This window comes from Mastigoproctus giganteus, chromosome 5 (genome assembly GCF_048544385.1).
Source record: "Mastigoproctus giganteus isolate SK-2022 chromosome 5, ASM4854438v1, whole genome shotgun sequence".
NCBI classification, from domain to species: Eukaryota; Metazoa; Arthropoda; class Arachnida; order Uropygi; family Thelyphonidae; genus Mastigoproctus; species Mastigoproctus giganteus.
This window is the reverse complement of record NC_143579.1, coordinates 105,986,396-106,001,515: the sequence shown is the minus strand read 5'-3', so window position 1 is coordinate 106,001,515 and position 15,120 is coordinate 105,986,396. Positions and strand designations below refer to the sequence as shown.

Here is a 15,120-nt window from a genome sequence, read left to right as displayed (position 1 = left end):
GAATATAATTATTTTAAAAAATAAGTAAGTAAGTAAATAAGTAACCTAACAAAAATTTTAAACATGTTTACTGCATATATTTATATTTTACTTAGACGTTAAAATTTAAGCTCTTTCCATCATTTGGTGAATTAGGTTCTGTGTTACCCAATTAATGAAAATCTTTTTCCTGTAATTGCAGTTCAATTCTTTATTAATAACGAGATCTTGCAGAATATATTTATTTAGTGTAAATTTGATAAGGCTTTTTGTAGAAAGACATTTTAACCATTTTTGTTTCAATTGTTTGGTCGGTTTGTTCCTCCGCGAATATGTTACAGCTTAGCAGATTTTCTCCGTTATTGTCACTCAGAATAAGATTAATTTTAAAATGAAAAGAAAACACATACATTGCTTTTCAAAAACATATCGAATCACATTTATATCTGTACAATATCGATTAAAATCCATATTTCACATTCACTAATCACAAGAAAGTGCTATCAGATAGTAGAATTGATACTTTAAGAGTCACAAATGCAAAAGCATTTTCCTCTAAGTTTTGTGCTTGAATTATCTTTATATATATGTACATTTTCCCCTTAAAATTTCAATCTGTGAGCAATTACTCTGTTATCACTGTCACTGTCCAATCTTCAATTCTGCGGACTGGAACTCTGAAGCTACTTTATATAATTTCCTGTTCTTATTTTTACGTACCAGTTTCTTCAGTTCCTGGGCATATCTTAACACATCTTGCAAGGACTCTGTTTTTGTCGGCTAAAGCAAAGAATAACTTGTCTCACTTTCACTTTTCAAAATCTTTATCGAGTTGTATTTATGAATCGTGCTTTAGTTCTAGCGCCCACACATGCTGTGGCCATCCTGTCCGTCCCTTTGATCGCCTTTCACCAGAGTTTCCGCATACAAGGTTGGCCTGCGGAGAACAAAACAAGTATACAATACAGGCATATTGAACTGCAAGCTTACTCAACATAAAAAAAAAAAAAAAAATACATATGGCAATAAACCATTATTGAACCAATTTACATGGTCATCAAATGTAATAAGTTAAAATTGTTATAAAATTGTAATGTATACCATTAAAAATATATTATTATTTAAAATTATTATTCTATTATAGAAAATTAAAAATGGTAAAAAATGCTACCGCTTTTGAAAAACTAAACATACTTTCAGTTGTAATGTGTTTTCTTACTAGTCAAAGGGCAATGAAAATTATGATTTTCAAGTATAACAAGCTAAAACTCTCTCTCTCCCTTCTTCTGAATAACCAAATGTGTTATCAACTTGATAGTTCAGGTGTAAAATCGAAAAGTTATAGTCCTCAAAGAAAATATGGTTTTTCATTACTCGAAGTGAAAACGATCATACACACAAGTTGCTGAAATGATATAGAGAAGTCTCGTGGTCTTAATTACCTCAGTGCTTCCAGGAAAATAATCCAACCCAAATTGTTTTCATTTTTTTAATTCAGTTTTATATTCCAGACACCTAAATGCACGCACTGTTGTGTTGTCTCCATGATTGTAGGAAAGCACAGAGATGACAGCAGTATGCTCGAGTTGGAAGGGACATTCGCATATTCATTTATGTTATCATTTCTGTTTCTGTTTTTATTTTGGTTCTGTATGTTTTTAATATTTTGTCTCGTATTGCCATGTATGTATGTACTGTATATGAATAGCAATTTGTAATTTATTATAAATTTGTTGTGAGAAACAGTGCACTGTTTTGACGTTAAAAACGTTTTTACTGGCGTTATTCCAAAAATTTTGTAACGAAAAACTGTCATGCGAAAAGCGTTACGAAAATTTGTTCCAGTTTAATTTATCTTCTACTGGACCAAATTTAATGAAATTTTTCACGGAGCTTCATCTTAGCTCTATACTCGAGGAAAAACTTTTAAACCTCTGAAAATTGCAGTAGTTTTTCCAGAATAGTGGAAAATATGAACATGTGATCAAGGAAATTTTTTCACTTAATAAACGGGATAATGTGTACATATAGATGGAAAGCTAAAGAATTTAGAAAGAGAAATACTATGGTTTTAAGATACAAAAAAAAAAAAAAAAAAAAAACTTTCGGAAACTGGGAAATGTGTTAATTCGAAAACGCATCTGGTTTCAAGTAACCTGGTGTTTTCAGATTGAATGTAATTTTTTTCTTTACAATTAAACTCTGAGGCTGGAAAAGAATTCTGCACATTTATGAAAACATTCTTCAACTTGGACATGTCATCGGATCTTTCGATAAATATCACACGTAATGGAACAACTACAGATGGTGTATTTAGTCATGAACTCTTCAATATAAAAATTATATATCCTACTTTAGTCATCACAGACCAATACTTTCAGTAACCGATATGTATTTATTATTAATAAAATAAAAACATTGTTATATTATTATCCATGAATTTTATTAATATCTGAAAATTAAAACGCTTTTAACGCCTGCCGATGACTCTTAAATGTAAAACACGTTAAATATGCTAGCGGCAGGACACATTATGTTCCTGGTACAGAAATTATTTTTTTTAAATTTAGTCCTATTACAGGTAGCAAAATTTCAAAATTGATCCCATCCCGATTAAGCTTAAGATTCGTAGCAACTCTTTCTGCATAAATATAACTAAAATTTTTCTCGATCAGATCTCTATCGGGCAGGCCACTTGTCACTCGTTTGGAGAAGCTTGAATATGTATGTATGTATTTCCTGCGTACAGTATAGTGTCCATCTGCATCTAAAGTCGTTACAGTTATGATAGCTGACTTGTAACTGATGTAAACAATCCAGGGGTGAGAGTTTTATTTCAAATTGAATAAATAAATTAATTAATTTGTGTGCTTGATATAAAGACACCTTTGAACACAGACATCGAAGCAGTTATGTTTGTAAGATGTAGGTTTCTTCATATCAACTTCATAATGAATAGGGAAACCTGGAGATAATCCACCGTCTTTTTTGCAAGAAAGAATAAAAGAAGTTCTATTTTCTCTCTTAAAAAGCATGGAAACTCTTTACTAGGTTTTCGTTACTTACATATTAATTTCATTTATTCCATATATTTATTAGAATTTTAGAATTTTCTTTTCACATATTTTAGAATCTTTTTTTAGAGCTCTTATTCAAGTCATTGTCCAAATTTGATACAGCGCCCTCTGTATACTTAAATATTTTTTAATGACACTAAATAATTTATCTTCTTTCTACCAAAAAAAAGTAAACCTTTTACTTAATTCATTACTGAATTCAGAGTTAAATAAAAACTGAGAAGCCCCTTTCTGGAGCAATTCTTAATCTCTATGACAGTATTTCGACCGTGAGTCTCATTAGCTGCTAAACGGCAAACACATTTTTAAAAATAGATACACGATTTCATCTCAGTAACACTGATGTACATTCTAGAAAATATATTTTTGCTTTTCAATGCAAACATGTGAACTTTTACAATTCATAGGCGCTGATTTCAAACTTTAAATGATTTAACTGTATGATGCCATCTTTGCACCAAAAAAAAAAAAAGTATTACCTATAGCAAAATACGGAATGGTTATGAAGTCTAGCTATTTAAAAAAATTAAAAAGTGTAGAACTAAGCTTCAAAAAAAAAAAAAAAAAAAATTACCAGTCGGACAAAATTTAATGGAGTTTTATATTTCTAAAAATGAAAATAGTTCTAATTTTTGCCACCAGAGTGCTAAGTTTTATTGTAATAAATCTTGGTTATAGAAATTTCCATTATAAGTACTGTATGTCAATTTATAACTTTAGGCATACGAGGAATAACATTGTAGGTCCTGTTTAACAGCAAGTCAGCAGAGAGCTGAAATTTCGTGATGGATGTTATTTTTCAAAGACTCTAACATCATTTGTCCACCCTTCAAATAACGTGTTTAATAATTCCTTAAATTTATTCAGACTATCCACTTCTACGACACCAGATGGAAGTTTTCCCCAACAATAAATTACATTCTGGCTAAAATCAATCTGTCGTGCCTTATCCTGCTACAGAAGGCGACATAAATTTGATTTGAAAAATCAAATTTATGTCGCCTTCTGTGCGCCAGCAGAGAAAGTAAGGATGCCTCAGCATTTACTTTAGTCAATCCATTTAAAGCCTTAAAAATCAATCACATATCTTTGCAGGTGCCTAGACGCTTGGTACTTGATAAGAGAGGAACTTAATAAGAGTACCTTTCTCTGACTCGCCTAGCCTTGACCTTTTTTTTGCATCCATTCCAACAGATTCACGTTATTTCTAAAATGAGGCTTCAAGACCTGCTTGCAGTACTCAAGATGATGGTGCCTAACTGTAGCCTAATACAAAGAAGAATCAACTCCTTCTGCTTGCTGGCAAATTCCTGTATATTATTACCAGAACCCCATGAGTAAAGTGACCAGACGTCTCGGATTATGTGGGACAGTCCCGGATTTCAGTCATTTGCCCCGCATTGCAAAATCTCCCGGATTGGACATATAGCCTCCATACTTAATGGCAAACATACTGCAAATCATTTGCATTATGTTTGCCGGGAACCAGTGGTACAACGGAAAGAGTTTTTTCGGTAGTAAATAAGTTATGGACGTCAACAAAAACACAATTGACCGTAGAAACGCTGAAAACAATACTACAAATTAAGTGCAATTTTGCTAATTCTTGTGAAGAATTATTAAGTAAAATAGCAAATAAGGAAGAATAATTAAGAAAAACAGCAAATAAGGAAGAATTATGATTGTTGAATGCAAATGAGCGTACTTACATATTAACAGCAGAACACAGATTTAATTTGCCCGGAGATACACCTTTTTTTTTTTTTTTTTTTTTGCTTGCGTTCGGAGTTTTCGAACGCAGCTGCCGGCCTTCTTCTGTGCAGAAGGACAGTGGCTGCTCTCGGATGGTTAGTGGGGCCCCGGCCGGGTACCCTTTGGTCGGTTCGGGGAGAAAGTGGATCCCAACCTTCGTCTGCTCTGCGTGTGTTGGATTTGTATGCACAGGAGAAAAATCAGAAATGAACCCTAGCTAATGGTCACTGTATCGTCTCAAGAGGGGAAGATTTGTCATCCTGAAGAGGGTTTTTGTGTGGATGGAGAAAATTTTTCTATCCACCAGTTGGCATTGTTTATTTTCTGTTCTGCTTGGCGGCGATGTTGTATTTTGTCGATCAACGGTGGCTCATAGTTGTAGTGTGTATTATTACTGGGAGGGTGGCATGAACGGATGTGTTTTTGGAAAGTGTTAAAATGATCGCCTGTGATATTAAAATGAGCTTAAATGAACAGTCTGAATTAACAATAAAAGAAATTGCCGTTTCTAATGATTCAGGTATATATTTTGTCCTGATCCGTCCAGTCTGTACATGGTGGCAATTGCCTTTTAAAATCCGAAGACAGAACTATCGGCTGGAGGATAATAACCACAGAATTCCGTGGCAGGCTGGCGATTTATCACAAAGTGATATCCCGACATGGTTATGGGCTAAAACAAACAACATCTATCGTATTTTTGTTAAAGGGGTAGAAAAAATAAAAATATTGAAAAACTTTACATCACTGCCCCTTACAGATGTGACCGATCTGAACTGTCCACCAATCAGAAAATTACATTTCGATACGGTAGCATGTTCTTTTCGTCACTCGAGTCGTTACTACACAACCCATATTTCACAATTGCTCTGATTGTGGCTGAAGGAATCATTTCATTCTCAGTTCTTGAGCATGTATTCGCTAACCAAAGTGTCAAGTACAAATTATGACCCGCCCTGCTCGGGTACAAATTATGACCCACCCAAGCATCTATAGAAAATGTTGTTTTCTATAGATGCTTGGGTGCGCACTCAACACTCCGTGCGCTGTTTTTCTATTTCCATCCAGTTATCCTCATTGAAATGTCTAAAGCTGACATAAGTTTGTTCAAAAACCAATGGACTGAGCTGAAAAGGAAACTTGATGAAATTTTATTCCTCATACGTGGAAGAACTAAAAAGACTTTACATCTTCGCAGGCTAACAATCGAAAGACGTAATGCTTACGCGGTTATAGAATGGCTCGCTGACATTGGTAAGGCTGAAGTGCAATTAACTCTTGACATTTCCCAGTTAGAGGTCTTATCTCTTGAAATCCCCTTCATTGATGATTTCTTACAGCAATTGGAATCAGAAAAAAAATTATTCCATCTAATGGAGCTTACAGTTATGGAGGATCTCGATTAGGTACATGAGCGACTGAGATCTGAATATTTTCCTGGTTCATTTGAAATACCTTTTTTTTTTTTACCTGTTTATGATATCTGTGCACAGCAAGTCCTTTTATTACGGTGCAAATTTTTTTAGCTAAATCTAAGAGAGAAGATAGACATCCAAAATTCGACTCCTATGCCATCTACCAGGCTGTTGTAGCTATGATGAGAGAACTAGAGGCCAGTTATTCTCGCAAATATAGTGCTTTCCCGTTCAACTAGATCGAAAAGAGACAGAAAATGCGCTCTGTGTAAAAAAATGTGAGTGACTATTATATTTATGTACATGAATTTCGCATTCTGTTGCTAGTGAAGAAAATAATATATGCTTACTGGTATCTTCTTTAGAATTTGTCTATTGGGTATATCCAATAAAAGTTATTCTTTTTTCTTTTTTTGCAAATATTATCTGTCTCTGCGTCTATGTGATTCTTTAGTATTAGAGAGAAAATAACCTTTTAAGCGTTTAACAACTACTTAATTTTAAATTTTACTTTGAATAGATTTTACACATTAAGTATGTACAGGGGTTTGAGAAAAAAACACAATCATTGCAGATAAAAACTTGATAATACTCAAACAAACACACGCGTTTAATTTTCAGCTTTTCAAGAGCAGGTAATAATCTTTTAACAACAGTTTAATCTTAATATTACTTTGGAATAGATTTTACACATCAACATATACAGAGGCTTGAGAAAATAACAATCATTGCAGATAACCTAGATAAGTCTTCAATCACACACAAGTTTAATTTTTCAGCGTTTCAAGAACAGATGGAACTTTAGTCAAGAAAAAACTTTTAAGAATACAGATAATTTAATTACTGTGGATAGAAATATGTGTAAAAATAAATTGTTGACGATAGAAATATATATTCTGTATAGCTTTTTCAAGGGGAAAATATCCATTTTAATTCCAAAGAAGAGCAATATAACCAGATTAAAATCGAATTGTCTAGTTCTCGATGTTCACAAATTACAGTTTTTGAGAAAATACATAATCATTGCAGATAAAGATGACAAGTACACACACACAGGTTTAATTTTCAGATTTTCAAGAACAGGTGGCTCTTTTGAATTTTATTTTCAGATCTCAGCAGCAGATAGAAACAACAAGGAATTTATTTTCAGGTCTCCACATCAGATGGAAATAGCAAGGAATTTTTTATCATTCAGGAAAAAAAAAGTTTTTTCATCCCATACGCAAGGTGCCACATCTGCAGAGCGGCGGCATCTGCAATGCAGACGCGGGCCGGGCGGTCCACAGCATAACCACTCCAAAATAAAACTTCATAGAATGCCTGAGGACGACCTTCCCCCACAGCATAACTACCCCCAAAATAAAGCTTCCTGATTAAGACCCACAATGCATCGCCACATAATTAACGTCAAAATTATTCACAAAAATTCACTATCACAACCAATACATTCAAAACCTACATCTAACCCAAATCTAACGGGGAAACCTGCACAGTCGTGTAGTAAGATCACCATACACTAAGCATAACAACCCTGGTTCGTGCCCCGAAAAATAGATAGGAAATTAAATTCTAAAATTACAACTAATGCCATCTATCGAGAGAAAAACAAACCTTTTTATTTCCTGCCTAACCAGGACTCGCCTCCGTTCCCGCAAAATCGGTTCATATTGTCGGGACCCGCATCCTCCTGTGTATCCAGACCTGTCCCCACGAAATCGGTTCAAACCGTCCTCCGATACTACTTCGGACAAGTGTTTCCTTAAAAAAAAATCTGTGCTGTGATTGCCATAGAACTGCATTTCTGCGAAGATGATCCTGAATTTCTTCTTTCATGACTGATTTTATTACTTTGCTACTTTGCTTTGCAATTTTAGCCAAAATTAATAAAAATCGGGAATGTCAGTTCGTGGTCTGTCACAGAGATTTCCTGTTTCTTCGATTCGTGTAATCATATTAATGAAGAGTAGTCTTGAACACAGATATCGTGAAGAAGTAGTCTTAAACACGGATATCGTGTTATAAATTTGAGAACTTGAAGACGGCGGAAAGACCTAATAACGTTACAATTATTTTCATGGAAAAGGTGAACTATTAAATACTTGCCTTGCGGCAGCATCATTTAGCTTTACTTTATCCACGCACTAAAACACGATAACCTATGAGGCTACTTTTCCATTTTGTACTTACGCTGTAACATCTAATTATCTAAATCTTGGCTCTGTGATGATGAACAATATTTTTTTTTGTTTCTCAAAAAAAAAAAAAAAAAACATTAAATCTTATGCCTTACTGCACAAAAAGTTTTCGAAGCAGCTGTCACAATCGTGACATGTGATGCGGTATATCGCACCGTTGCGTAAAAGAAGGGGGGGGGGTGTCTTCACCCTTGAGACAAGCGATCGCAATACTCTACCGGGAAGTTGCAGGTACTTTATCCAGTACCCACGTAAGATCTTAGAAATGCAACACAACCTCAATACTAGACGTCATGCAGAGGTGTTTGGCCAATTCCACCACTACCATGAACGACTGTGACTTGAGTCATTGAACATATCTGGTTGTCATAGCGTTTTTAACCGCAATAGAGGCGTGCGGCTACACCCAATCATGGCATCTGTAGTGTTATAGCATAATAAACGTTGACAGTCAGCCTATGTACGCAGCCGGCATCTACAACAATCACCTAGTTCGACACTGTGATGCTTTAGCATTCGCACATCCTCGTGCACGCTCTCTCTCTTTTTACTCAACATGACCATTCAATTTGTAAAGTTTCATTTTTTATATTTATGTACGCATTCATGCAGCTGACGAAGAGTTACTTAAATCTCGAAAGCTCCTGTTAATTAATTACTTATTAAACCCAGTTACTGTTCTTACCAGTCGCACTGAATTTCTTTCTCATCTATGGAACCCGGTACCACAGTACCGGGTTCCATAGATGAGAAAGAAATTCAGAGAATATGGCGTTGGATGAAAAACGGCTCAATGTGGCCTAAATTGCTGATGCGCCTAAAACCGTATACCATAATACACAGCAATGCTAATTTTGTGTACCAGATCTAAATGTCTATGCAAACCGCTTGTTGATCATCTATTACAGCTAATTAATTTAGAATTTTTTTTTTTAAATATAACTTTGTCTTTGTCATTTTCCCTTTGCTAAATAGCTCCAAACATTCGAAATGTTTAGATCTATTACTTTCTGTAATGGATCTAAGCGTTATTTTGTAAAATCTTAGTAACTGCTAAATAGCAATTATTTATGTGATCAATTATAGATGTGATCGTCCTCGATCACATATTATTATTATTTTTTTCAGTTACACTGTAATTACAAAAAATAATATATTTTAGAATTTGTGATATCTTTAGGCAATAAATACTAATTATTAAATTATTATTTAATAATTTTTATTTATTTCCTTGAAAGGATTTAGATCTATTTTGAAGGGCTTAGATCTTTGAAGGTCTACATTCTTTAAAGAAATTATTCTCGCTATTTGTCTTTGATTGCAACTTTGATTTTTGAGCGTTCCCGTCACAAAATCTAAAAGGGGTTCTTCTATGAATTTTGAACTGTATCTTTTTGGATATCATTTGGGTAACAAATCCCCTCCATAGGAGGGTTTTTCGATCCCATAGTTGTGTCACAGTGTCTAATAAAGTTATTATCAATGTTATCAGTATTACCTTTATTTGCTGTTAATATTGGATTGTAACCGAACATATGAATAATGAAATTGTATTCAATGTAGTTTGCTTTCATAACATCATCGACGCTTTTTAAAAATTGCTAAAATTTTCTTAAATTACAACCTGCACGAATTCATGATAAACGACAAACGATCTTAAATTGCAAAATAATTGCTAAAATAAAATAAACTATATACAGTATTAGGAAATTTTGTTGCAAAGAACATAGCTATTTTTTGGACATTTCCAAATATTTTAGTAATAATTTTTAATTTTAGTGATATAATGTTTTATGTCCACTAGGGGGCATTTTATGGATAGTTGATAATATAAGCTGATTATGTTTATGTGTTGCGTTTTATGAAAAATTATCGTGTTAATTTAAATATATTAGTGAAGAACGATTTAGTATTTGTGCTTGTGTCATGTCTACGGTAGTTCTTTTAAAAGTTGTTGGTATTGTCTTGTGTTTTATGTTATTTGAAATTAAGTAAATTTCGAAAATGGATGAGGTTGCACCGATATTAAGTAAGTGAATTTTTATCTCTTTTCTTATAACAGAAATAACAGAGAATTTAAAATTAGTTGCTACATAGATAAATAATCTTAAATTACTGAAATACTAATAGCTATAAGTGTTACGTGTTTTTAAGAAAGCATGGGCAAGCAAGCTTTACATTATAATAGCTAATAATGGCTAAATGACTGGCCATTGCTATTCGGCAATGACTGCCGTAGCGTAGTAGTTAGTGTTACTATTCGACCTTAGTGAATATTCAGCTATTGCACTGGGAACATTCTTTCCACATCACTGTAAAATAATGATATGAAGTGTTGAATTTGAAATTGTGAAATTTTATATTTGATAAATAATGAGTTCCGACCATATCGTTTTAGTTTGGTTTGTATTATAGTTTGTAAAGATTGTTTCTTTTTTTTTTTTTTTTTTTTTTCTGTTTGTTATGCGTAATGTCTTTTGAGTACTATTTGGACTTTTGAGGACTATTTCATTATAATGGATATATTATTTATAAACAGCCTCAGCCTCGTGTTTACGCCACTGTAAAAGTAGCATGAATTGCTAAATTTCAAATATATTTATATTTTATATTTTGCTTTCAATCATTATATATTTTTAAGTCATTTCGTGCCTTTTTATAATATGTTATTTTTTGCTAACACACTGCCGTTCAAATGGATAGTTCTCTGCCAGTCTTGTGGTGTATTCAAATACTTGGAGGCCCCCATGGCGTTTTTGCTATGGGCGCAGAAATTAAATCAATGAAATTAACTGTAAGTTGTAGTGGACACAATATGAACTCTTTGCCCTAGCAGACTAAATTATCGATAATCGATTAAATTAACAAGTGAAAATTCATATTGGGGGAGTGCAGTGTGTACATTTGCTTACATTAATTTATTTATTTTACTACGCATACAAAAACACAGCTTATATTTTAATTTAGTCTAGTTTTCTTTTATATTTTGATGGTATCTTTAAAGTGGTTAGTAAGATGCATTTAGGGCTAAAGCCTCAAGCTGCGAGAAAATTTAGACTATCTATATATTAAATGCAATAGCATCATTAATACACAGCCATTTCTGAATAAACAGAATATTTAAAAGGCGGCATCGTTTTAAGTTATATCTCATATTGTGAATACCTTCACAAAGAGTTGCCATGATATTGCACTACTTCGAATAAGTAATGCTTCACCTAAAGAGAAGACTAAGGACATTAGTCTTGCACTTAATATATACATAGTGGTTAGTAATAACCACTATGTAACTAACAGCGGAACTTTTGTAATAATTTGAATCGATAATAGTAAAATATGTTTCTTGTGGATTGTGCTATTATATAATGTGGATAGGTACGGAAATGAAAACTTCCCTTGGTAGAAATATAATAATTATGGGGCGTTATAACTACATTTTTAATAATCTTAATTAACAGTAACTTAACTACTAGAATTATTGTTATTTTATAAGAATAAAGTTAAAACTTTTTTAGTTGTAAATAATGGTGGTCATATTGGGGGAAAAAAAGGTTTCCTTTTCAGTTGCATAATGTATACTAATCTGAAACTCTTGAGGTTTGAATCTTTTGATAAATGCTTTACATATGTTACACTCTGTAACAAAAAACGTTTGTTTATATTTAACTGTTTCTTTGTATTTTTTGCTGAATCCAACTGTCGATTTTTCTTTAGTGTCAATATTTTGGCAGTAATTGAAATATTCATGCTTTTGAGACATTTATACGCATTGCATAAGCGTTTACGAATGCTATGATATATGGGAGCGTGTAGTAGTATTCGTGTATATATATATATATATTTTTTTTTTTTTGGCACATCTCCAGTCCGCGGGGATCTCCCCTGAGTCCAAGGATGCTCTCATAATTATGGCTAAGGGTTTGCTTAGTTCTTTTGCACCTCCTTTAATATAATTGTGCCTTTCTTATGTTTAACTTCAACAATTTCTCCTCACTTTGCTTTCAGTTATTACAAAATCATTAAGCACCCTGCTACAATTTGATAACCTTCTGGTATTTTCCTTACCTAATAACTTCTCATGTAACTTCCCAAAGATTACGATTGCCATATTTGAATTGGGGGATATATCCAGGGTCGCCTACGGGGGGGGGAAGTCGACGTGGCATTGGCTCAAGACTCCGAAGTTTTATGTTTTATGAGAGTATCAAAAATCGAAAGAGCAACAGATAAAAAAAAAAAAAAAAAAAGAACAAAGAAAAAAAAAAAAACAGAAAAAAAAAATATCACTAGCAATCAACAAGAAACAAGTGCACAGTTTAAAATACGAATTCTATGTAGAAAATTATGGCGATTCTTTACGGTTGAAAAAAAAAAAAAAAAAAAAAAAAACGTAAAGAAATTTATCTGCTGCCTGATTATTTGGTACATTTTGAGCCAAATGAACGTCACAGGCAAAGTCCTTTAAGATATCAATTTAACTCTTGATTTTAAGGAGTCCTTACGTGCTGTAATGTAATAACTAGATCGTATGTATAGCTTAGCTTAATTTTCAGCACTCACCTCATAGTAATCCGCTTAGCTGGTGGAGAGTTTTACCATATACATAGTGGTTATAGGATTCTAATAACTTACAGGGATTATGGGTTTAAAAATTAAGTTATGGGCTATAAAAATTTTCCTAAGAAAGGAAAGTGCACCTTTCATTCTATGGTTGCTTAATTAAATTAAATTGAATGAAGAAAATTAGAAGCTAATAGCCGCGCACGAGCGACTTTCGAAATCGTCCTCAGTTAGCGATAGTGGGGAGGGGGGAGAGGGCGCGCTTGTGTTATATATGGGTTGGGTTTCCCGAAATGCATTTCAGTGCATGTGGAAACTTAATACGTGCTAAATTCCAAATGGGGGAGAAATTGGCGGGAATCTTTTTGTTTAAGTAGATGAAATGATCCGAAGATTTGCAACTATTAACGTAGCTGAGTGGTCATGAGCAAGAGTGCATAGCACACGTTCATTGAGTGGACCGCGGTTCAAGCCCGTGACTGCTAAATCCGTTAAACTTTTGTATTGACGATTTATTGTAAACTCTACTGATCTTGTTGTCGTGCCAGAGTGTATAAACAGAAAAAATTTAAAGTTGGGAAACTTAATATTTGAATCCGAACTTTTAGCTGTATTTAATAATCAACGCTACTTGTTTATTAAATTTAAATAAATAAATTATATTTTAAAGATTTTAATAAAATGAATTGGATTTTAATATTTTAATAAAATGAATTAAATTTTAATAAGATGAATCGTTCTTTGTTGAGCCAACGATGGTCAATGTGCACTGTGCATTATATAATTTATAAATTTATATTATATTCTATATAATCTTAAATTCTATTATTTGTTATATAACGCTAAAATTGATTTTACTATAGCGCATGTTGATGATCACAGAAACAGAGAACCCCTTATGCTTTCAGTTTGGGTGGTTGACCCCGGAAGAAGTCACCCAAATTATAGATATATAGCGATAAGTACAGGTATCTGTACTCTTTAACAATGTACCATATTTTACCTACGCGTTCTTCATAGATTTATCTAGGTATGTGTTTTGCGTTACTCTTCCCCATAAAATAACTAATACATATATTTAACAAATAATACTATATATATTATATTATGTACTTAGTGTATATATTGCCACTGCAATGGCACTAGCCCATAAATTCCGTATATTAATGATTACCAACATAATATACACCTCATATATACCGGGTGGTTATAAAGTAAGTTCTCCTATTCAGGAGACCCTAGTGCCAAAACAGTTAGAGTTAGCGTTGTGAAAACCGGTGGGTATATCATTTAGGGAATGAGGAAGCGATTTGTAGAAGGAAAAAAAAAAAAAAAAAAAAAAAAAAAAAAATGATATATATATATATAGTTCAAATTTCCGCCACCAGGAGGAAAACGGCGCTGCACATATGTAAAAATTTTCATTTACTTCAAGACACTTTACTTACGCAAATGACATCCTGTTAGATAAAAGCAGAAAGGTCAGCGCCACTGTAAATAACCATTATGGCTCTTACAAAAAAGGAACGTGCTCTTTTAGTAAAACTGTTTTAACAGAATAATAGTAACGCTAATGCAGCACTACGTGAATATCGGAAACTTAAAGGTTTGCGTAAAGACCTTTAACGTCAGTGGGGCTTCGAAAACTAATAAAGAAATTTGAAGCGACCGGGGAGTTAGGTGTAATTCCACGTATCGGAACGGAGGTAGTGGATGAAGTGGTGGTTGCAATGGTCAGAATGCGAAACACTACCAGTCAGTAGTGCCAGATGTGTGTCAAGAGACTTGAACCTTCCTTGGTCTACTGTATGTAAAGTGCTTCGAATAATTTTACGCCGGTTCCCGTACAAGATTCACGTAGTGCAAGAACTAAAGTCTTGCGATCAGCAACAACGAATAGACTTTGCTCTACGATTTCTAGCTCGTTTGGAACTTGGCGATACATGGAATCGAATGATCTTGTGGTCTGATGAGGCACGTTTCACGTGGGACTGTAAGTGCACAAAACTGCCGAATATGGGGAACTTCTCGCCCATCTTCTGTGCATGAAATACCACTACAAAGTCCATACGTTACAGTATGGTGTGGATTCATAGCAGAGTTTATAATCGGGTCATTTTTCTTTGAAGAGTCTACACCTCA

The 15,120-nt window shown here is 33.6% G+C and overlaps 1 protein-coding gene across 1 annotated transcript in view; it reads right to left on the bottom strand.

The window, feature by feature from the left end:
• Positions 1 to 690: 690 nt before the first annotated feature.
• LOC150085614 (heart- and neural crest derivatives-expressed protein 2-like) overlaps positions 691 to 15,120 on the bottom strand; it is a 107,634-nt gene continuing 93,204 nt past the window's right edge. The window contains exon 2 of the mRNA XM_090373393.1: positions 691 to 916. Within this exon, the coding sequence (XP_090229519.1) occupies positions 818 to 916 (99 nt within the window). The 3' untranslated portion in view covers positions 691 to 817. The remainder of the gene's footprint in view (positions 917 to 15,120) is intronic.